Raw genomic sequence first — 25,027 nt, forward strand, 5'->3', positions numbered from 1 at the left:
ATATATGGGTTTTGGGGGGTAAACATATATTTCTGTGTTTTTACCCCACAAAAATGCAGTCAATGTGTTGATTTTTCATTAGCTGAAGTTACCCACTGGACTGTTTGTATGCGCTAACTTCATTTTGGGGCCTCTAAATGCCAGATACTTTGGTAAACTTATGAACAATGGCCACCAAAATGTTCAGAGGAACCCTGGCAATCATATTTAGGGTGCTTTTTCTTAGTACGTAATGACAAATGGGTGATATGGTGCTGGGAAGTTGAAGCTTTGAGGCAATTTTCAGATATTTCACCAAAACCGACAACTTTGGGAAAGCCTTGCGACTCAGTAGTTTGGAGCAATAAGGCATGGGTACCCATTTTAGATTCTGTAGAATGTGTCCTTTCCAAAAACGTATGGGTTTCGGGGGTAACCATATATTTCTGTGTTTTTACCCCACAAAAATGCAGTCAATGTGTTGATCTTTCATTAGCTGAAGTTACCCACAGGACTATTTGTATGCACTAACTTCATTTTGGGGCCTCTAAATGCCAGATACTTTGGTAAACCTATAAACAATGGCCACCAAACTGTTCGGAGGAACCCTGGCAATCATATTTAGGGTGCTTTTTCTTGGTGCATAACGATACATGGGTGATATGGTGCTGAGAAGTTGAAGGTTTGAGGCAATTTTCAGATATTTCACCAAAACCGACAATTGTGGGAAAGCCTTGCGACTCAGTAGTTTGGAGCAGAAAGGCATGGGTACCCATTTTAGATTCTGTAGAATGTGTACTTTCCAAAAATATATGGGTTTTGGGGGGTAAACATATATTTCTGTGTTTTTACCCCACAAAAATGCAGTCAATGTGTTGATTTTTCATTAGCTGAAGTTACCCATGGACTGTTTGTATGCGCTAACTTCATTTTGGGGCCTCTAAATGCCAGATACTTTGGTAAACTTATGAACAATGACCACCAAAATGTTCAGAGGAACCCTGGCAATCATATTTAGGGTGCTTTTTCTTAGTATGTAATGATACATGGGCGATATGGTGCTGGGAAGTTGAAGGTTTGAGGCAATTTTCAGATATTTCACCAAAACCGACAATTCTGGGAAAGCCTTGCGACTCAGTAGTTTGGAGCAGAAAGGCATGGGTACCCATTTTAGATTCAGTAGAATGTGTACTTTCCAAAAATATATGGGTTTGGGAGGTAAACATATATTTTTGTGTTTTTACCCCACAAAAAATGCAGTCAATGTGTTGATTTCTCAGTAGCTGAAGTAAAGTCCTGAACAATTTGGATGTGCTAACTTCATATTGGTGTCTCTAAATGCCAGATACTTTGGTAAACCTATGCATAATGGGTATCAAACTGTTCAGCGGACCCCTGGCAATCATATTTCAGGTGCTTTTTCTTGGTACCTAATATAGTTTGGGATATGCGGAGCAGCAAAATAAAACCTTTGAAATGATTTTTCAGAATTTTGAATTTTTTGTTGAAAAACCGCTATATTCAGACAAGGTTTTATGTTTGGTAGTTGGGAGTAGAGAGACATAGTTACCCATTTTGTAATCGGCAGAATGTGTACTTTTCAAAAATGTATGGTTTTCTGGGGTAAACCTACAGTTTCAGGATTTTTTGCCTTAGAATCTAAAGCATGCCGTTTTCTGCCTTAGTGCTTTCAAAATTCGGTAATATACTGCCGGGAGTTTTTGCTGTACAGAAATCCTAAATCTCCCTAAAACTATACATATCTGGTATTGGCACGTTCGAGAGACATAAGACTTTCCAAATCAGTTGGATTTTCATCCGTAAAATGAAATATTTTTCTGGTATAAATTGATATACGATGAAAAATGGTAATTTTTCATTTTTTTTTGGTATTTAGCACTATAAATTTTTTTGCACAGGTGGAAATACATGAAAACTCAGGCAGATTTAGAAAGCTCAGTTTCTACCGAAAAAAACAATGTATAGTTTTCCTAGGTAAACTATAGGTTTCCCCTCAGAAAATGCCCCTAAAGTGAGAGAGCACAAAATGTTTCAAAAACGGCTGGCATTTCGCGTAACCAAAATGTGAAATTCTGCTGGCACTTAAAGGGTTAACAACACTGTGCTTTTAGCAAGGAAATCCCTGTGGTTAAAATTTCCATGTGTGCCAGGTAAAAGGAAGAAAAACACAGTGTAGAAAGCCCTGCCTTGTCTCTTCAATTCCCATAAGATTTTTGTGCATACATATCAAAACTAGAATAGCATGAAATCAAGCACAGTTAGGAAACCAAAGCTACAGCTAATACACATGATTATTAAGGTAAATAAAAATAAGTAAATTATCAGTCAATGAAGAGCTATACTCATTCCTCTTTAAAGACCACTTTCCTTTTGTTTCAAGAGATTATACATTGGCAGGCTTGCCAGAGAAATCTCTAATTAGATCAGATGAATGCACACTATACTAATTAAGTGCCAGAATTTAATTTGCTCTCTTTCTTTTCAGCAGACCTTGAAGCACTTGGTACTCTGTATAACTACACTGGGATATTATCTCAGAAAAAAAAAACAATTCTATACACACAATTACACACATGGAACAGAAAATGAGGAAGAAATTCGAACACGTAGCACATAAGCAAGTAAGAAATTATTTTAATGTTGTTCAGAACATCTTAAAGGACAATTAAAGCCTCAATTTGAATATTGGCCAGGTGAAACATACCTCCTAACTGTCCTGTTTTTAGAGGGACAGTCCCTCTTTTGACAGATCAACCCGCAGTCCCTCATTTGTACTGGAAAGTCACTTTTTTCTCTGCACTGAACAGCCAGAAAAAGAAACATCGTTTCTAATTTAATTGGCTTTTGGCAGAGAGCCCAGAACAGCCACAGCAGCAGATAAGATACTTTTGTAACAATTTTGAGATAAGCAAATAAGTAATTGTAACAATATAAGATAACAGGTCCCTTGGGAAAAGTTACACTCACAGCTTAAAGGGCAATTCATCTTCATTAGCTAAACTGTAATAACTGCAAAAAACACAGAAATATGTTCAAACTTTCATAACCTGACAAATTTTGTAAAATTAACATGGTAATTAGGGGGTGTGGCCACAAAAATGGGTGTGGTCAAAAACATTTTGCCAAGCTACGCGCAGGAACTTATTTCTCCCTCTTTTCATTTCCAAAATGTTGGGAGGTATGCTGAAAGGGCATATAAAAATATTCCAATACCTGCTAATCGATGTCTAATCGAATAGATTAATTAATTCCTGCAGGGAAAAGTGCTGTATGATTTTATAGGGTCTTGATTATTTGGATTACTTGGATTACCCTTGGGTTTGATTTTTACCAAGTCACCAACACTTTCCTGAAACAACTGACCATACCTCAGATTGGTGCAGAGAAGACCCCAATATTTAAGCACAATATTCCGGCACTATTCCGGGCTATTCCCAGGCAACAGTTACTAGAGAAAAAGGTGGTTAAGTCGTAGAAGTCCCCAAGAATACCGTTCATTTCTACTTTTGATGTAAATTCTAAGCAGTGCCGGAATATTGTGCTTAAATATTGGAGTCTTCTCGGCACCGATCCGAGGTATGGTCAGTTGTTTCAGGCTCCACCCCTGTTTTCATACCGGCGGGGGAAAAGTGTTGGTGACTTGGTAAAAACCAAACCCAAGGGTAATCCAAGTAATCCAAATAATCAACACCCTATAAAATCATACGGCACTGTACCCTGCAGGAATTGCGGAAATCCACAATCAGGAACTATCAACCACCTGTAGTCTGTCAAACCTCTTCAGGGACAAAAGAAGCGACTAAGGAAAAAAGAGATGGTTAAAATTAAACAAGAAACCCTTTTAGCCAAGCATTTTTTCACACATGGCCATAGGGTGGCACAGCTCCGTTGGCAGGTGTTTGAAAAGGTTATGAGCAAACAGGGCCAAGATACCAAAAGATCTCTCTTATAAAGGGAGTGTTATTGGATCTGGGTGTTGCAAAGCAAAGCCCCTAAGGGTCTCAATGAGGAGTAAAACATGTTGTGTTATTTATAAAAGTTTGTAACAGTAGTAATAAATACTAATGTTATTCCTTTTCCTTTCAGATAAAAGTTTGTTATGAGATCCCTTCAGGGACAGGTAAAGTGCCCTTTCCCCATCCCTTTAGGATGCAGGGTTATCTTATCTCAAGTATTTGTTACTTTTTTAATCTGTGTAGTCTAGTTGTTACAATTTTAACCTTTTTTCCTTGGTTAGTTTGTTGCCATATTGTTTCATTTTTTCTTTTAGATATTCACTTCTAAATTTCACCATTTCCAGCACTATGTGAAACCAAAATAAGGGACAAACACTTATGGACTTTATTGGATCTCTTGTTTATTATGGTCTTTTTAAATGGCATTTTGATACAAACTTTGTTTCACTTTAAAGCTTTAGTATTGTTCTTTTAAATGATATTTTTATGTAAACTTTTTTTACTGCAAAGCTTTAATATTATCCTTTTAAATGGTAATTTGATACAAAAATTTTTTTTTTTCACAGCAAAGCTTGTTAAGTATGCTAATTTGTTAATTGAACACTCTTTAAATCATGTCTGCACTATGTCCACACTTTGCTTGACAAAGGGGCGTGTCCCCGAAAAGTTGCACAGCTCATAATAAAATTGCAAGGGCTTGCCCTGCTACCGCAACTCCTGTGTGCCAGTAAAATTCTTCTTACCTGTATTGTGAGGTGGCCGATTCCTCTATCGCTGGGCACCAGGATAAGAATTTTTGGGTTTGTGTGGTGTGCAGCTTCTCCAAAGCTCCTCTGGAGTTTAAATGTAACCAAATTTAACACAAACAGTAAATACACATAACTGGCAAAATGTGTATAAAAGTGTATAAATAAAATGTATAGTGAAATAGATCCTTACATATAGATCCTCATATAGTAAGAGTAGCCTTGGGGAAATAAATATTTTTTTGTGTTTTAATTTGTGTTAGCATAAACACCAATAATTAAATAATGCTAAACATTTTGCAAGATAATAGCATCCTAGTATTTAATGTTTGCTTTAACAGATTATGAAAGGTTTTGCTTCTCTTACCTTCTCAAGGAATCCAGGAGATGTTGGGGAGGGGGTCATTGTATGACTATGATGTTGCTTGTGGTTTCCAACTCAAATTACAAAGTGCTATTAAAGGGGTGGTTAATGTGTACTCATCAATTCTAAGCAACTTTTCAATTGATCTTCAATATTTATTTTTTTATAGTTTTTTTAATTATTTGCCTTCTTCTTTTGACTCTTTCCAGTTTTCAAATGGGGTCACTGACCTCATCTAAAAAAACAATGTTCTGTAGGGCTACACATTTATTGTTATTGCTGCATTTTATTACTAATCTTTCTATTCAGGCCCTCCCCTATTCATATTCCAGTCTCTTATTAAAATAAATACAGAGTTGCTATGGTAATTTGAACCATAGTAACCAGATTGTTGAAACTGAAAAATGATAAGCTGCTAAATAAAACACAAAATAACTCAAAACACACAAACAATAAAACATGAAAGCCAACTACAAATTGTCTCAGAATATCAATCTCTACATCATACTAATGAAGATGGTAAGACCAGAACAAAAATGGTGGCTTGGGGCCACAAAAAATCTTATAAAGGCCTTTAAGGTTATTTTTTGAATGATGGGAGAGTTCTGTAGAGTACAGAATAATGATATTCCATTTGTACAGTTGGAACTGCATGACACTATTTTTTTTACAAGACATGCACATAATTTTGCATCCTTGCCACGCCAGAGGAGTGAATGCTGAGATTCAGACTGAATTCTTTCATATTCCCAGAACTAGAGCAAGGTGACTATTATGGCCATGTTTTCATATGCCTGTAAAAAGACCAGAGCAAATGCTGAAAGGGAGTTGTTTAACACAAAAGTCATGAAGGGGGTTATTTATCAAAGTCCGAATTTATCTCAATATTTTCTGCTACAAACTCCGATTTAATCTGCTGGGTTTTTATGCTTATTTATTATTACATTTTCCTGAAAATTTGCTTTGCGGGAAAAATCCGATTTCCGCGATTTTTCAGAATTTTTCATCAGGTTTTCATGATTTTTTGGCTTTTTCACCCGAAAACTCAGATCTTTACCTGAAAACTTCGAAAACCTTGAGGTATTGCACGAAACCCAGGGCACATCATGCAACTTGACAGGTCTCAGATGCCGGATTTTCTGATCCAGACTTTTCCATCCTCTGGTTTTAATAAACACCCTTAAAGTGGGTGACACTTATTATAAAATATCAACACTCTAAAAATGATTTGACACATTTATCAAAGAGGCTACATATGCCAATTTGTCAAAATGTGTTTAGCTGCTTTAAGCATCTGAATACCATCCAGCTCTATAGGGTGATAGCGCTCAGTAGAAGCACTGACTCTAATACCCTTCTGAATATTTCATGTCCACTGCAAATTGTAGTTTTTTGCTATGATGGAACGATTGCAAATTGTTAATACCTTTAACATTGTGGTACAAATTATTACTGCTATGGAAAGATTATTGGGCCATGATGAATCTGCCCTTTATTCTAATATTAAATGGAGAAAGAAAAATCCTAAGTTTTATAAGATTTTGTTCAGAATATTGTTAAACATATATCGCAAAGTGGCATATTTTTCTTTCTGGTGGAAAAACACACTTTGCTTGGGATCCTAGGAAGATAATTACAAGTATGCAGCATTTTTAGTTAAGCACGAAGAGATTTCATTTAACAAAATGGTCACAATCTTGACTTAAATATACAATCACTTGATTCTAATATTAAAACACACAATGAAACCTAAATTAAGGTTCACATAAAAAAAGCATTACAACCTATTTCTAAAAGATTTACCATGTAAAAGTACAGTTATACTGTTATAAAGCATAGACGATAAAACAAAGACTTTTTCTTGCCACAAACCTTCTCCCCACCTCCCACATTTTTAAATCATTCTCATTAATTAAAATCAGTTAAAAACTGGAACTTTAAATGAAATACATCAGTCAGCACATTTTCTCTATTTAAAATTCATATTTTATTTAAGGGAATGTATAATTTTAAAGATAGCTAATGAAAAAAAAATAATAAAAAAGCCACGGGAAAGAAATGGTTACCTCTTCCTAAACCAGATTTACAAATCCTGTAGCAACTACAGGAAACCTTAAGCTCTCCTGATGAAGAATCATAATTGCCAGCCTTCATATATGAGCTGAGCAGGTTATGCTCACAATGACGTGAAAGCCTAAGAAGATTTCCTTCTAATTCCTTGAATATATCTATTATACATTAATATAAATGGAGCATGTCCCATTTTGCAAATTAAATGTATATTGATTTGCACTTTGCATTAATGCAATATTTTATTTTGATTTCTGTTACAAAGAAATATAATTTTTTATGGAAAGTCTGTAAGTGACTAGCAAAGCAAGTTATCTTTGGGGGACAAGTCCTAGTTCATTCTTAATAAAGTAATAACACGTAAACCAGAAGTACTGCCAAACAGAGCTTCGATGTAGCTTGACAATCCACATAGGGGCTACCTAATGGCCAATCACAGCACTTATTTGGCACTCCAAGAACATTTTTCATGCAAGTGTTGCTCCCCAACTCCTTTTTCTTCTGAATGTTGCTCACGGGTTTAAAAGGTTGGGGATCCCTGCCTTAAACCATGAGATAGTAAGGACTTGTGGGGGGTGTAAACCTAGCCCCAGTAGTGACGGTTATCTTGTGTCTGCCACTGGATATAGTGCCCCCATATACTCTGCTAGGAACCAAAGGTGGCATCTCACTCTACTGTTGTGGCATTTGGGACGTGGGTACTGGGTCATCTCAGAGGGAAAAGGAGATTAGGCAAAATTATAAGCGCCCAATGTTTAGGTAAAGAATTGTAGCATACTGTATTGTCCAGCTACGTCACTTATCATGTTAGTACTCCCCTCTTGTGTACAGTCATCTGTGGCCTATCCGGTCTATATCATGAGAGACATTATGCCCCGAGTGTCCAGCCAGCGATCCGCTTCTCCCGGTGTTTAAAAAAAATGTGTGACGCTGTTGTCCACGATGCGCAGCTTTGCAGGGTAAGACATAGAGTAGACGAGTCCAGCCTCCTGGAGTCTCTTTTTAATTCCATGAAAGGAGGCCCTCTGCTTCTGTACCGCCGGAGAGTAGTCTGGATATAATAAGATACGGTTGCTGTTCCAAGTGAGGGGCCCCTTGATGCACGCCATGCTCAAAGCTGTGTCACGGTCGCGATAATTCAAGAACCGCATGATGAAGGGTCTTGGGTTGGCCCCAGGTGGTAGTGGCCGTGATGGAATGCGCTGCGCCCGTTCGATGACAAGGAACTTCGGGAAAGCTTCCGCACCCAGGTTTTCTTGAAGCCATTGCTCTGCGAAGATCTCAGAGGAATTTCCCTCTGCTTTCTCTGGAAGACCTATTATCCGGACGTTAGTTTGCCTGTGGCGATTTTCCAGGTCTTCCGCTCTGTTACTGAGGGCCTGCACGTACTGCCGCAGTGAGGAAACGTTCTCCAGTAAGGGGTGCAGCGTGTCCTCTGCCTCCGAGATCCTGCGCTCTGCTTCAACAGTGCAGTCCTGCACATTTTGCAGATCCTGTCTAAGCAGCGATAAGTCTACCTTAATGGTGTCCATCTGCGTAGTCATAGAAGTGTGGGTTTCTTTAATCGCTGCTAGTAGTTCGGAATTGGAGGGTTCTCCCTTTGAGTGCCCAGCTGCTTCAGGAGCGGGACACGGGCATCTGCGGACTGGTCCGGGCCCTGGGAAGCTTGGAGGTATCGGTCGAGGCGGTTATCCGGTTTTGTTTTACCAGTTTTCCCCATTGTGTGCTCTGATCCGTTTATTATATATCTCACGTTGCACTATGTGCACCAGCATAAGCCTGTATTTGGTCAGGATAACTTATAGAGGCATGGCGCTGTAAGCTTTACGTCCGCTCAGATCGCCATCTTGGCCACTACCCCAATAATGCTAACTACCCCAAGATCGCCATCTTGGCAACTACCCCAATAATGGTTTTTATACAACCAAAACTTCCCTCCAAGCCTGGAATTCAAACAGAAACTCCTGCTTTGAGGCCACTGGGAGCAACATTCAAGGGGTTGGAGAGCAACATGTTGCTCACGAGCTACTGGTTGGGGACCACTGGTTTAAGGGCAGGGTATACGAAAACACTACCTCCAATTAGCCTTATTCTCTGTTCATGTACATTCTGCTGCAGTTCCAACTGTGGACACTACCCGGCTTCACCACGATGGTATCTGCATTATGATTCTACTATAGTCACGGAGATCCACGCAGGCCCAAATAGAAGTGCCTTTCTCACTGGGAGACTGAAATGTTTTTTACATATGAAACTCACATCTCTCTTTTCCTTGTATTCACAATGCTTTAAAACGTATTTTAAAATTCTAGCTGTATTAGCCTGCAATGATTGGCAAGGCCATGTAGGCCAAAATAATCACAAGTTTTCATAAGTTACAAGTATACGTATTTGGGGTGAAGGCTGTCTAGTTTGTGTAGATATGCAGGATGGGATATTAGCAGAGCCGGGCCAACCCGGCCAGGTGCCCTAGGCAACCTGGCGGGCCACGGCGCCGGCTCAGTGCGCGCTCGACTGCACATGCACGAATATTCGCTGCAGCGCGCATGCGTGAAATGGCGTGCATGCATGCGCAGAGGCGTATTTATGCGAAAGATACCAGCGGCAGTCGGGGAGAGACAGGACACGGGATAGGCGACAGAGCAGGTACGTGCCTGGCGCCCCCCAGCTTTGCGCCCTAGGCACGTGCCTACTCTGCCTACCCCTAGTTCCGGCCCTGGATATAAGTATGGGGATGTATATTGTAAGTTTCCTTTTCAAGTATTTAACTGTGTATGGCGCGATATCAAACCTTTCCTTTGTGATAATACAGACCACAACAGTCCAGACTCCGGGTATCACAAGCTGATTTCGTGGAATGTTAGAGGGCTCAATTCAAAGTTTAAAAGGTCCCTAGTGTTTGACTATATAGGCAAATACAAACCAGATCTCCTTTTTTTGCAGGAGACCCACTTAACCGGCCAAAAACTATTAGCCCTCAAGAAGCACTGGGTAAGCCATACCTACCATGTCCCATATTCCACTCACTTGAGGGGGGTATCAATTGTCATATGCAAAAATCTGAAGTTTGAGCTCTTAAACTTAAGTATGGACAGATATGGCAGGTATATAGTGCTTCACTGTAAAATCAATAACCAATCTATGATACTAGTAAACCTGTATATACCCCCCCTTTAATAAAGAGGTGCTAGACCTTATTGCTACTAAAATTTCCAGATACTAACCTTCCCCCTTATGTCTTCTAGGGGATTACAATACAGTGTTGGACCCATTACTGGATAGGCTCAATACTACGGCCTGTCACTCTCCTCAATTATTACAATGGTCATCTGCGATGGGTTTATGTGACATCTGGAGACACAAGTACCCCACTGAGAGACAATTCTCTTGCCACTCAGTGGGAAAGAACTCCCTATCTCACATTGGCTCCACTCAGTTTATTCAGTGGCTCCGAAGTGTAAAGTTCCTTCCGAGGGCTCTCTCAGATCATGCACCACTACACCTTTCCATCTGCACTAAACCACAACATCACATGTGGAAACTCTCCCCTATTTGGCTTAGTCACCCTGAGGTTGCAGAGGCTCACACAGAAGATTACAAGGCATACTGGGAGATCAATGCACAGACTACCACACCAGACATGACATGGGAGACATCAAAGGTGGTAGCCCGAGTTTCACTTATTGCCGCAATAGCTAAAGCCCGGAAAATCACTAGACAGGCCATAGATCTGGCGGAAGGGAAACTGCAAGATGCTGAGCAGGCAATAGGCATAACGATTAGTATAAGCAATCACCAGGCCCTGGAAGTGGCTCAGAGAAACCTGCTTGCTCAGGCTACTTCCACCCGAAAAAAGCTATTGTATGCCAGTCAAAGATCATTCGAACAGGGGGACAAAAATGGCAAAATTCTATAATATTTAGCGGAGTCAACCCACCCTTCTAAGACTATCTCATGCATACAAACAGCCCCAGGTATTTATATATCAGAACCAGAAGAAATTTCTGCAAAATTTCTGTGCTGAGCTGTACTCCTCTAAGGCCACATATACAGACACAGAACTAAAGGATTTCCTCTCAGGTATCAATCCCCCTTGACTAGAACAAGCAGATGCTGATTTCCTCGATAGTCCAATAACGGTGGGTGAGGTGGCAGAGGCAATAGGAAGTCTGGCTCTTGGCAAGACCCCAGGCCCAGGTGGGCTTCCAGCAGCATGGTACCGTATGCTCAGTGAAGACCTTACTCCCAGATTGCATGAGACCTTTATAGCAGCCAGCAAATCTGGATACCGCCCCAAGTCTTTTTACTCTGCGACTATTGTTACAATACACAAAGAGGGTAAAAACCCAGAGTTCTGTGACTCATATCATCCCATCTCTCTCATAAACTTGGACACTAAAATCCTAGCAAAACTACTTTCCCTTCGCCTAAACAAGGTGATATCCCCCCATTGTCCACCCTTATCAGACAGGGTTCATGTCCAATAAAAGTACAGCTATAAATCTTAGGCGCCTTTTCTCTCACTTGCAAATCACCCATTCTAACTCTGGATCCAGAACTCTGGAAGCTTTAGATGCCACCAAGGCGTTTGACTCAGTTGAATGGCGCTATCTGTGGAAAGTTTTAGAAAACTTTGGAATAGGTCCACAATTCATCAACTGGGTCAAACTCCTTAATCAAGCTCCAAATGCACATATTCAAGTCAATAATGTTCTATCTAGGTCCTCCCCTCTATCTCGTGGCACCAGGCAGGGCTGCCCCCTTTCCCCACTTCTATTTGCACTAGCTATAAAGCCCTACACACTTATGATCCGCCAATCCCCTAGAATAGCTGGCCTCAAATATGCTTTTTTAGAAGAAAAAATTGCTATGCTGACGATATACTATTGTTCTAAGAAAACCCAAATGATACCCTACATCAGACACTGGAACTAGCAAAAAAATTTGGCACATTTAGCGGTCTCACAATCAACAAACAAAAATCTACTCCTTTTTCCATGGAGGCCCCCAGTACAGAAGGAAGCACTCAGGGTCTTAAAAGGGTAACCAAATTTAAATACTTGGGCATACACATTTCTAATAATGTAAGTAATTACGTACCAGATAATATTGAGCCCATATTACAAACTTTCAAATAGAAGGCAAATCAATGGATACACCTTCCCCTAATGGTGTGGGGACGGGTCAATCTGTTCAAGATGGTTTACCTCCCTAAATTCCTTTATTCGTTGCAACAGGCCTCGGTGTGGATATCCCCACAACTCTTTAAAAACATTGGTGCAGCTCTCTTTCCCTAAATCTGGGCCAACAGGGCTCCCAGGGTGAGTAGGCTAACTCTAATGGCCCCACAAGATCTGGGCGGTTTGGCTCTCCCACACCTCTGGCTATATTACTATGCCTCTCAACTAGCCTTTGTTCACAACTGGCTTCACCCGGATCCTAATAACAAATATACAGGCCATATTGGCTGGTTCCTTAGAAGCCCTACATCCCGTATAGGAAGGCCAGAGATACCCCTGAACTTCCACCTGTGCTTGCTGTTACACAAAAGATATGGGCAGCTGCCACAAAAATAACCACTGGTATGTCCCCACACCCATCACTGTACTCTCCCTTGTGGAGGAACTCTAACTCTCCCTTGTGAAGGAACTTGCATTCATTACCGAACTGTCGAACTTGCTGGTTGAGGAAGCCTTCCCCACGTTGGCCCAACTCAAAGATACCTTACACCAGGGCAATATTAAGATGTTCCGCTACTTCCAGCTTCGCCATGCCTTCACAGCCCAATTTGGATCTGGAAGGATCCAGACTACTCTATTGCCCTATGAGACGAGGCTCTGGGACCCAAACCCAAAGAAACTTGTATCTGACGCGTATAAGTGTTTGGTAACCACGCTGGGTAGTCTCCTTAAAAAAGCTAAAGTGAAATGGTTAGTAGACATTCCCTCGTTGGAGGACAGCTCATTAGAGGAGGCCACGGCAAGTCTATATAGCTCATTAATCTCCACCAGAGACAAAATGGTGCAATTCCGGATTATTCATAGAACATATATCACCCCGATGCGGCTCAAAGCCATGGGAAGAAACCCCAAAGCAAACTGCCCAAAATGTCGAGCTCCAGACTCCAATTTCTTTTACATGCTCTGGGCATGCCCTGTAATTTATAACTACTGGTCTCAAATTACTACACATATAACCACTCAAATCTTACTCCCGTGGGTCCTAACGCCAGAATGTTGTCTGTTGGGTCTGGTAGATGACTTCCCCTCACATTAAAACCAGGATGCTCCTGCGTAACCTACTCTTCTATGGGAAAAAGTTAATAGCAATTAAATGGATGAGCCAGGCCCCTCCCATGAAGCAGGAATGGATCACATTAGTAAACAGCAAACTACCAGTGATTAAACTGACATACATGGCTAGACAATGTCCTCAAAAGTTTGAAACAATATGGGGCCCATGGCTGGAAATCAACCCACAAGCTGACCCCAGTGTATGAAACATGAATGTAACCGTGAATACTCCGGTGATGTACTATATTTCCTTTATTAACATGTGCAATAAATAAATGTTGTGCAAATGCTACTGCTAATGATAGGTTCTGTATACCTCTGTACCTTTAGCACTGATATGTAACTTGATATGGCGCTTTAATGCTATTATTTTCATTTTTTGTTTGTGTTTTGAAAATGTTAAAATAAAAACCTTTAAAAAAATTGCTTTATTATGGTTTATAAGGTAATTCTATTTTAGAAAAATATATTTGTTCTATTTGTATAATGAGGAATTCTTTAATTATTTCTATTGATATCTAGTGTATATAAAAAAATACCTAAATGGTATCAGTAAAAAAAGAATAAGATTTTGCCTAAATTGTAGATTTTTTTTGTTATTATAGAATGATACAGTGCAATAAGAACACCATTAAGAAAATGAGAATTTTAAACTTGACATTTTAAAAATATATTTAGCGGTTATGAGGATATTTAGCTATTTGGCTACTACAAAGAACAGCAGAGACATTATTATTAAAACACCAAATTTGTTGCAGCTACTAATTGTCATATTTTAGGAATTCTGTAGAACATAATAAATGGTGTTTGAAGGGGTTGCGGACCAATATTTAACAATCTGAAGAATTAAAGCAAATTTAATCCCATACCATCCAACTGTCCCGTTTTCAGTGGGACAGTCCTGTTTTTGACAGCTCAACCTGCAGTTCCACGTTTGTACTGAAAAGTCCGGACTTTCTCTGCACTGAACAGCCAGAGAAACAAAGTTTCTAACTTAATTGGCTTTTGGCCCAGAACAGCCACCAGGTGCAACTAAGATACTTTGTAATAATTTTGAGATAGGCAAATAAGTAATTGTAACAATTTAGATAAGGAGGTCCCTTGGGAAAAGTTAGACTCGCAGCTTAAAGGGCAATTTACTTTCATTAGCAAAACAGTAATAACTGAAAAAGAACACAGAAATATGTTAAAACTTTCATAACCTGCCAAATTTTGTAAACTGAACATGGTAATTAGGGGGTGTAGCCACAAAAATGTGCTGAGGCTGATACATTAGATAGCTTTAAAAATGGGGTTGGGTGGCTTTTAGCAAGTGAGGGAATACAGGGTTATGGAAAATAGTTCATAGTACAAGTTGATCCAGCGACTAGTCCAATTGCCATTTTGGAGTGAGGAAGGATTTTTTTCCATCTCTGAGGCAAATTGGAGAGGCTTCAGATGGGGTTTTTTTTTTTTTTGCCTTTCTGTGGATCAACTAGCAGTTAGGCAGATTAAACTTTATAAACACTATGGAGATTTCCACACATGAAAGTGTACCCACTTACATAGTAACATAGTACGTTGGGTTGAAAAAAGACACACGTCCATCAAGTTCAACATTTGAACTCTATTTTAATCTGGCTGTGTCTTTTTTCAACCCAATGCACTTTGTTACTATGTAAGTAGGTACACTTTCATATATGGAAATCCCCATAGTGTTTATAAAGTTTTATGTTATATATTTTTATATTGGTATTGCGTTGGTTAATACAACTTAACTAAATCCAATCATAAAAAAGTAGTGTTTTGCAAACAAACTTTAGAATAAGATATTTATGATATGTATGATTTCACAGCGTTGTTCCAAAGGCTATATGATGGCAGTTCTAAGAAGCTTGTAACAGTGAATAAGAATGGAAAAATCACTAAGGTTAATCTAATTTTTAGCTGTTTGTACCTAGTCAATTTTTCTAGAAATCACCATCCCCCCATTCTGTGTCAGTGTGAATCTTTGGTACATGTGGAGTCCTCTCTGGTACAGGAGTGTACAGCTCAAAATCATGCACTAAGGCAGGCATGTCCAAAGTCAGGCCCGGGGACCAAATGCGGCCCGTTTGCCCTCCATCATGAAATTAATAATAATGTGGCCCGCCAGCACAGTGCCATAAGGAATCGTCTAGCCGTATGCAGTAATTTATGGGCATATTAGTGAAGTGGCAGATCATTTCACTAATGTGCCCAAATATTACTGCTACAGCTACGCGATTCCTTGTGGCACTGTACTGGCGGTCCACATTATTATTAATTTCATGATGGAGGGCCAGTGTAAATTTGAAAACCAGACGCATTTGGTCTTTAGGCCCATTTAATTAGTTAAATGATGTTAATGGTTTAAAGAATGTCAGGCTGAATGGTCGGCCCCCACACATTTTCTACCCCACCAAATCTGGCCCTCGTTGCAAAAAGTTTGGACACCCCTGCACTAAGGTATTTTGAGCAATATGCATCTGTCACAGGTAGACCTTGCTTATACCAAAAATTTGTATTGACATAGAATTGTGGTGTGCTCAGTTTCCAGTGATTTTTTCCTGCATCCCATGAATGCATGTGTTGACTGTCAGACTACCATGCACAAAGTCTGGGTCTACTGTGAATATAACATTCCAAATAGTAAAGACAGCAGAACACATTTTCAGGGACTGTAAATTTCAGGGACTTTAAATTGGTGCTATTTATGTCTTTATAATTTAGGCTTCATTTAAATGAGTGTACAACATAGGACTTATTTGCTACTCTTGGCAACTGATGAGAACTTTTGGGAAGTTTTATAAAGTTCAGTGTAAATATCTCATCTGGGTCTGACCCAAATATATACATTTTTATTTTTATTCCTCTAAAACCTATTAAAAACATTATCTAAGCATGCTCACATGGGTTTAGTATATTCACAGTTACACCCTGAGCAAATCTTGTTTGGCTCTCCATCATGGCACTCCCTCTAAAGAGGTAATTCCTACACCTTTCCCACTGAAATCAAGTAAGAGTTTGTGCTATTGTATGCTGTGGTGCACAAAGTGATATCAAAATAAAGGTGTATTGTTAAATCTGTAAAAACCTTACCTCCACGGTAGACAGAAGGGTTGCTAGTATACATACATTTAAGTTAAATGGGACCCATCACCCAAAAAAATTATTCCAAATTGTATTTTATCATGTTAGTCAAGCAAAATGAACTTTAAATACACTGTATAAATTATTTAAATCTTGTCTGGGAACTATTTTTTAATAGAAAGCAGGCAGGAGCAATTTTGTGGACACTGTTATTAAGGCAAGCCTTGCATCATCTCAGAATCTTGTTTGTGCACCAGAATGGGGGTCCTGATGTCCATCCCCATGCACTGGCTACACAATTAAATGGTTAAGAGATCTGGGGGAAAGGGGGGAGAGCAGTGACCTCTACGAAGTGCTGAATGGAAAGTAAAAGTAATTGCTTGCAGGCAATATTTGATTGACAGCTGAGATTTTTAAAAGAGTTTACAACAGCTATGAATGCTTTAATGAAAAAAGAATTTAGATTTCATGTTTAATTTGAAAGGGACTTTTATTATACAGTTTTTTATGTCTCGGTGACAGTTCCATTTTAAATGTATCTATACTAGCAACCCTTCTGTCTACCATGGAGATAAGTTTTTTACAGCTACTGTAGTCCATTCTTTTATACTGAGGCACAACAGCCATGGCATGCAGTGTGTAAACCTGATCAAGCTAATGCGTGTTTCTTAAAGGTAAGATGTAAAGACCTTTCCTGTTAAAGTCATAAAATATGCACACAGCAGAGCTGAAATGGTTCCTGAAAAATCCTGCAGATGACTATTCTGTAATTTAAAGTATGTTTCCTTTAGTGTATTGAGTACAAATAAAACCTACTTGGCAAATGAAATGATATATCGGTTTATCCAGACGAGTAGGTCAGCTGCATTAGGGTGAGGGCTACGGTACATTCCATTATGAATGGTTAATGGATTTATAATGGAATGACATGGATGGGGTTTATAATCAGAAAAACACACTGACCTTAACACTACACAGGTGCAGCAGCATAATGACCCGCCAACTGAAAGCACATCAATTCCTGGGAAAAAGTTCAATGAAATTTACTTAGCATTGTATCCCAATGAATAACACAAACATCAGGTTATCATAATATAGTGACATGCGTATTAGCCAGGCACAAACTGCTGAAAAGAGCACAACTGTGTTTTAGGCAAAAGAGGATAAAAAAATAACTTCAATATAACAACTGACTGTAATTAAACAAAAACATTACAGGTTTGAGGACATCGGTGAGGGTCAGTGACAATTGTTAGCATTATTTGTATTAAATCCAGCCACAAACTTTTTGTACAGGAACAAATGATTTTATCAGCAAGTCATTAGCCATCATTAGGAGCAAGTGAAATTATGACTTGATTTGATCTTCTCTAGTTTGGGAGAAACATAATCTCGAATTTTTTTCCCTTCTGTTTTAGTTTGCTAGAATCAAATTCAGAGATACAATATTCCTCCCAGATATCTATAAACATCTTGCCTTTGGGTAGTTCCTAAATATATTGTTTCTCATTATATATTCTGCAACAATTTAGCTCACGTAAAATCTATGGGTTGGTGAAGAGAAATCATTACCAAGGTAAATTTCCCCTTACTTAAAAAAAAAATGTTTTGCCTGTATGGTTTTCATTTGGAGGGGTTGAACTTGATGGACTTTCTTTTTTCAATCCAATTATGTAACTATACAGTATGTTATTTATGTACTAGTTAAGATTGTTTTTTCACTCATCTTAAGTTGAATGACAAATAAGTCAATGCTACGCTAACATAAATGTCATCTTTTCATCATATGGCCTAAGCCAGTGAATGAAAAAAGCCATCGCTGTTCTCTGTGGGTTTTTGATTCTGCCTTTCTTTGTTGTAGGATAATATTTTCATTAGATTAGACGAGTAGGCACTGTTCTCGACCCTCATCAACTTTGTACCATGATGTTTCAAGATGCCTATCTGTTTTTTTTCTCAAGGACACAGTGAAAGCCAATTTAATTACATAGGTAAAGCCTTTGACTGTTATGAAGCAAGTTGACAACAAGATTACCTGTAGTCTCTGTAGAGATATTAAAATAATAAAAATGGCACATGGGATTCCAGCCTTTTTATATAAAAACATAAATACAAACCTTGGCGATTAAAGACCCAACTGATCTGTAGAACATATATGGGACTTTAAATAAATGTGAGAATTGATATAAATGTAAACTCAATATGCAGTTTGAAAGTTATCTTAATTTTGCCTTGGGTTTTGAAGCACTTATTTTATGAACAATTATATTTTAAGAATTTTGCTTTGATCTCATTACCAAAGTATAAAGATGAAAGTAAGATGAAATCTATAAATATTTTGCAACTTAGGAATCAGCACAAGAAGTAATAATGCTTTATCATGCAAAAGAACCAAGTGAAATTAGACCTTTTAAGCATCTAAAGCCACTCCTTGCACTTCTGCATAATTGTGCTATGCACCACTGTCTCTGTCCCTCCTCCTACAAGTGCATCTATTGATGCAGAGCCTGTATTAATAGACACAGCATACTTGCGACTAAAGAATCAGATGCATATATAATTTTAGCCCAGTTGCGCCTGATTCACATTGATTCTTACTCTGAGGTAGCTACTGCAAATGCTGCCTCTCCTACACTGGAGGGAGTCCAGGGGACACATCATTCGTGCAGAGAGCACAATTGCGCTCTCTTAATTTTTTGTGCAATTGAGCTCTCTTGCACAAAACGCTCGAATTTCTACTTTAAAAAATGGAAATTCGGTAGTAGGAGCAGCTTTTTTTGCTGCACCTGGTAAGCTGCTTGGTGCTGCCGTCTGAGGCGAGTTTTTCAACTTATGTTGGAATTATGGAGAAACACGATCCATTGTGGGTAGAAACAAAACACGGCAACATGTGTCCAAATTTGCACTTTGCACATTGTAATTGCATTCCTAATTTGGCAATATCTTGATGGGAATAGTAAAAGGAGAAAAAAAGACTCAGGAGTTTTTTAGTACTGTAGCTAAAACTGATTTAGAGATACAAAAACTCCTCAACCTGACTGTAATACTTATTCCAACAGCTGCTGACCCACATACCTCCCCCCATCTTTATTTCTACTCTGAGTCATAGAGCAATAAAGCAGCAAAGGAAGACAGTGTGCAATTGCCTCTTGAGCCTGTTTTTTGCCCTTTGCCTACTGCTTTCCTTGCTATAAATGGTAACTCATATCTGAAACGTGTATTTAATGTACACATTCAGAGACCTGCTACATTATATATGCTGATGTAAGTAAATATTATTCTTTTACCAGTTAGCGGTAACATTTTTATTCAAATATAATTAACAGTGGTTTCTGTTTCAATTAAGAGTAATGTAATCTTAATATTAGCATTAACATTTTAAGCTCATATAAAAGAAAAATGTACAGTAGAGCCCTGCTTGTATGTTGCCTGTGTATGAACTCTGCAGAGAGAGATTTAAATCATTATATGTCACTGGCCCATAAAAGGAAAGCAGTGGGCAAAGGGCAGTTTATGAGTAAAAGTATACTTGTCCATATTATCTGTCATTTGTGACACTTCTATCAGAACTGACATTATTTTACCATGCAATACTGTAAAATAATATAATTCAATATATCTTTTCAAATATAACTACTTTGAATGCTTGAAACACTAATATATTTTTTGTTATGTGCAAAGAGCAGTAGTAGGATCATGTAATAATGGTCCCCCTCAACAGATTCTAAATGTAACTAAATGTCTACTTTTGTTTAAAAAACAAGGAGCTTAGCAGTAATGGTGCTTTAAAAGTAAATGTTTAAACTTACTGCACAGCTTCAGGCTCCGAAACGTGCCTGCAGCCAGTTTGACACATTGGTTACTGGTGCAGGCAAGGAAGAAGGCTGATTCCAGCATAAGGGTGAATCTCAGCCCGCATTTATCCGCAAATCTTTGCAAATCTTTTAATATTTATTTTTTAAAAATAAAGCTGCTTTACATTAGCCAAATAGATGCCTTTTTTTTGCTTTTAAGTGTAAGTACTAGGCTTAACAATCCCTGCCCAATGTAATGTACCGATTTCTATATATAATCTCTACTTTGGTTAGAAAACTAAGCCTTGAAATAGGCATAAGTCTTATGCTGCATTGAGGAGCCTTCCAGACAGCTGATAAGGGTGGTCAGAAACGGACTCCTGCAGAAGCGCTAGCAGAAGAATGCTATACCAGTGCACAGTGTCATACAAAACTTGTGTCTGATGGATGTGCCTAAGGCTCTCTTGGACAATAGCAAATAATTTAAAATTTCAGTTTTCAGAAGTCTTGTGCTCAGAATAATTCTAAAATAAACACTACCAGTGGAGCATGGCATGATCTCTTAAAAGACTGTATTACATTTACATATGTAGACAAAAACAAAATCGTTAATTGCACTTAATTAAAATAAGATTGCTACATAAATGTAAATATAACATATGAACCTAAATGCCTTCCTGAAATGAATCTTAATCCCGCTGAAGTCACTTCCGTTTAATGTGGGTAGTGGGTCCAGGTCCATCTGAGACCTGTGCAGACCTCTATCCACTCAGTTATTGTTTTTACAAAAAGGCATTATGGGTACTGTAGTTTACACAGCTTTTTGAAAAAACATAAAATTGATGAAGGACTGATCAATCCAAAATGAAGTTTAATGAATTTGGTTCCAAGTTTAGATAATGGATCCCATGCCTGTAATATAACCCATTGTTTTTTTCTCTGGTCATATTAGTATGCCATACAGATGCTGGGGTAAAAATGTTTTAAAAATCTAACTGGCAGAGACTTCCCAGTGCTACGTAGTATGACTATGACAAAGTCGCTACATATGATAACATTTTAATTGCATATTTCATTCAAATAGGATCAAACGAGTCCATTGATATTTTATAGTCGAGCTAGTTTTAGTATAAAGTATATGTAATCACGAAAATCATTTCTTTTAGATTGCAATATACATTTTTTCCAGGTCTTGTTGACAACCCTCACAAATTAAAAAATGATTGGAGATGATCAATAATTTTTCAAAACAATACAGACAGTATTTCTGTCTTACAGCTTATAACAGGGGTGCCCAGACTTTGTCATCTCGCAATCGACTCTTGCCACCTGACGCCATCATGAGATCTACCTTAAGAAATCATAGCAGGATGGCACAGAGGCAGTTCCATGTATAAATACCTACAATACTCCAATTTGCCAAAATACATTGAAGTCTATGGGCAACTTTTACATGCAACAATTTTTTTTTTACGATTGTCAATTTTTTCTGTGGTCTACCAAGAACTTTAAACTGATCGACCGGTAGACCGCAATCGATGTCTTAGGCACCCCTGGCTTATAATGAGGAGCATCAAGGCCTTACCAGAAATAAGTAGATGAGTGAGTTACAAACAGAACTCTATAATAATTGGCATATGTGTGTGTGGACCTCTAATGAGCAATTTGGATTCAATTATAGATAATTTAGATCATTGGCAAAATGTGTGCTTTAGCTGCCAGTTACAAGTGAGATCCCTATAGAATTACATCAGTACCTGATAAACAATCTTACTGGTTGTTAGGAGTTACTACATCAGGGCAAACATATATCTCTATGCCCTATATTTACTTCTACTAATCACGTTGTACCAACTATAGGAACAGATAGTATTTCAATTTGAAAATCCCTCTGTGAATGTATAATTACAAGATTTGTTCAAGAACACAAACAAACGCACTGCAATGCAATAAACGAAAAATGAATAGATTTTTGAGTTAATAATGTGGTTATTAACCGTTTTAGAATGCTTTATGAAATATAAAATTTAAAAAACGAATTGTTAGTAAAATGACTAAAACTTGATGAAAACATATCTTATACCATAAAGTACACACATTTAGCTATTGTGATTTTGAAACTCATATGCCCTAAACAACTATACAGCACAAGGTTTTTGTAAAATGGCATCCTTGTTTTGCTAGTAGACAAATTGTGATAGTTTTCACAACTATGAATAATTAGCCACTGCAGTGATTCTTGTCAATACTTGACTCATTTAGAGAAGTGTGATTTTTTTCAAAGATGTGTTATATAGCAGCCTTAAAATATGTTCCAGTACAGTGCGTAGGTTGAATATTTTGCCATGCTATGATGAAAAAGGTGTTGGCCTTATAAATAATATATTACTAAGTCAAAAGACTACTGCATATATACATAACTAATGCTATTATAGTAACTGGCTATAGGTGTTTACATTTTATTTTTTTGATGAGCCCTTCCGTAACTCTAAAGCAATATCAAGTTTTATGCTAAAAATAAATAATTTTGCCCTGAACAATACTAAAACATTACATTGTACTTGATTCAAACAAAGATATAATTAATCCTTATTGGAAGCAAAACCAGCCTATTGGACTAATTAATGTTTACATGATTTTCTAGTAGACTTTAGGTATGAAGATCCAAATTACGGAAAAATCTGTTATCTGGGAAATCCCAGGTCTCATACCTTTATATGGATTCCAAATGGTGTATAAGTATTGTATATGGATTCCACACTTGCTTATCTTCTTCTTATACATTTTTATATTTATGCTAGTTGCCACTGGCTTATTGGCGACCAAAATGTATACTTTAAAGAAAATTTTACAAAATAAGGCAAGTAGGGTGTACAGTATATGAGGCTTTTGTTTGTGCACCTTATTTAAAATTACTTGTCTGACATTTTTATTACTAAAACATTTTCGCTAAAGATAATGAGGATATTTCATTTACACTCGTTAGATTTCTAGATGTACAATCATTTGGACTGTGTGAAGATCTCAATATAGTAGAGGGAAAAAGAGCTAAATATTTTTTAAGAATTGGTCAGAGTTCCTGTTCGATTGTTTTAATTTTTTAAAGAGTTTGACGTCATTAGTAAAATATTTAAAATTCAAACCTGCTTTCTAACAACCACAATAATTATTTACTATAGAGTATAAATGAACTAAGGTTACTGAACGTTTAAAAGTGAATATGACTCTGGAAAAATAAAATGCCATGTTATCATCCAAAACAAAAAATCTTGAAAATCAAAACTTAAAAAAGGTATTTTGTTAATAATGTATGTACAGTATGTATGGGAATACTAAAAAGGTGATGATTTAAATAAATATACAATATTATTTTGTCTTAAGATAAGATTGAAAGGGATACAATCATCACCTAATTTAGCTTTTTAATGAGTTCATTTTCTACCCAAGCACAAATAATGCTGTGTTATTAAAAAAGAATTTCAGATTTCAGATGTTTATGTACTTTTTTTTTGCTCACAACAGTGGTTTGTTTATTGTATCTCTCCAATTTTCACTGATAATGTTTAGAAATGACAAGTGCCCTTTATACACAGGAATTCATAAAGCTAAGAAAAAGGCACTACAATGTAAACAGGCAATCCTTATGCTGTATTTGGCACAACTGATGCCTTAAATTTAGAACTATGTTTTGATTTAATGTACAGCCCAGGCTAACGCTGATTTCATGTTGTATGCAATGATCTGTTTCAGATGCTGATAAACAATGCAAGCCTGCCCAAGTCAAAAACTGCAGCTCGAGCCAAATAATGAAATAAGATAACATGCTAAATCATCAAACAGTGAAGGTTAAGCAACAAGAAAAGATAACGGAAATGTATCCTACAGCCATATTGATATATTTACCTGTTCTTCAGATACTCACTGCTAATATTTTACCTTATAGAACTATTGTTAATAGCAGAATGGTGGGCAGCACAATGGTGCAGTGGTTAGCATTGATGACCTGCAGTTTACTGGGATCTTTTTTTTATAACAGCACCAAATACTTGTGTGGGCTTCTTCCCACACTCCATAAATGAAGGTTAAATGTGAATGTGATAAGAACCTTATATTGTAAACTCTGCTGGGGCAGGGAATGATGTATAACCTTTGTAAAAAGCAGGCTTGTCAACCTCTCGGAAGAGCTGATACTTACAGAATAAAAATATCAAAGAAACTGATGACTCCTAATCGTGGTGACCCTGACAGCAAGATAGCCTTTGCAATCTTGCAGTCTTGAAACAAGCAAAATTGAGCGACTAATGCATTTAAAAAATTATTAAAAATAAAAAATGGCCTGCTGTGAAAGGTTGTTTAGAATAGGTCTGTCATAAAATTCTAGGTCTCATTTCTATCACATTTGCATATATGCAAAATTCAGCCATTGCATGACATGACATTCGGGGTTTTGGAGAAATTAAGTTTAGTTGTGGTTTCAAGAACCTCTAAAACCACTAAAATGAGACTGTTTCTAAATAGGCTTCAGAGACTTATTTATTCAGGGTCTTTATCTGGCACATATAATACAAATGATTGTGTAAATGTAGACATTACATTGCATACCTTGCAAAGGGAACAGTGTTATCCCAACTTTCCATGGCGTAGCATGGCTTTGGGGAACCCGGCTAACACAGGAATAAAATACAGTCAGACTACAAAGTTTTACTACAGCGGT

General features: G+C 37.8%; 1 protein-coding gene across 2 annotated transcripts in view; it reads right to left on the reverse strand.

Moving 5' to 3' along the window:
- The window catches only part of hecw1.S (HECT, C2 and WW domain containing E3 ubiquitin protein ligase 1 S homeolog), a 168,804-nt gene that overhangs the window by 112,520 nt on the left and 31,257 nt on the right, over window positions 1-25,027 (reverse strand). Inside the window, exon 2 of one of the 2 annotated variants that reach the window (XM_041567575.1) lies at window positions 17,483-17,540. The exons of the other annotated variant lie outside the window; for it this stretch is intronic. Coding sequence (XP_041423509.1) covers window positions 17,483-17,509 — 27 coding nt within the window. The 5' untranslated portion in view covers window positions 17,510-17,540. The remainder of the gene's footprint in view (window positions 1-17,482; window positions 17,541-25,027) is intronic. 2 annotated transcript variants of the gene reach the window in all.

This window comes from Xenopus laevis, chromosome 6S (genome assembly GCF_017654675.1).
Source record: "Xenopus laevis strain J_2021 chromosome 6S, Xenopus_laevis_v10.1, whole genome shotgun sequence".
Classification (NCBI taxonomy): Eukaryota; Metazoa; Chordata; class Amphibia; order Anura; family Pipidae; genus Xenopus; species Xenopus laevis.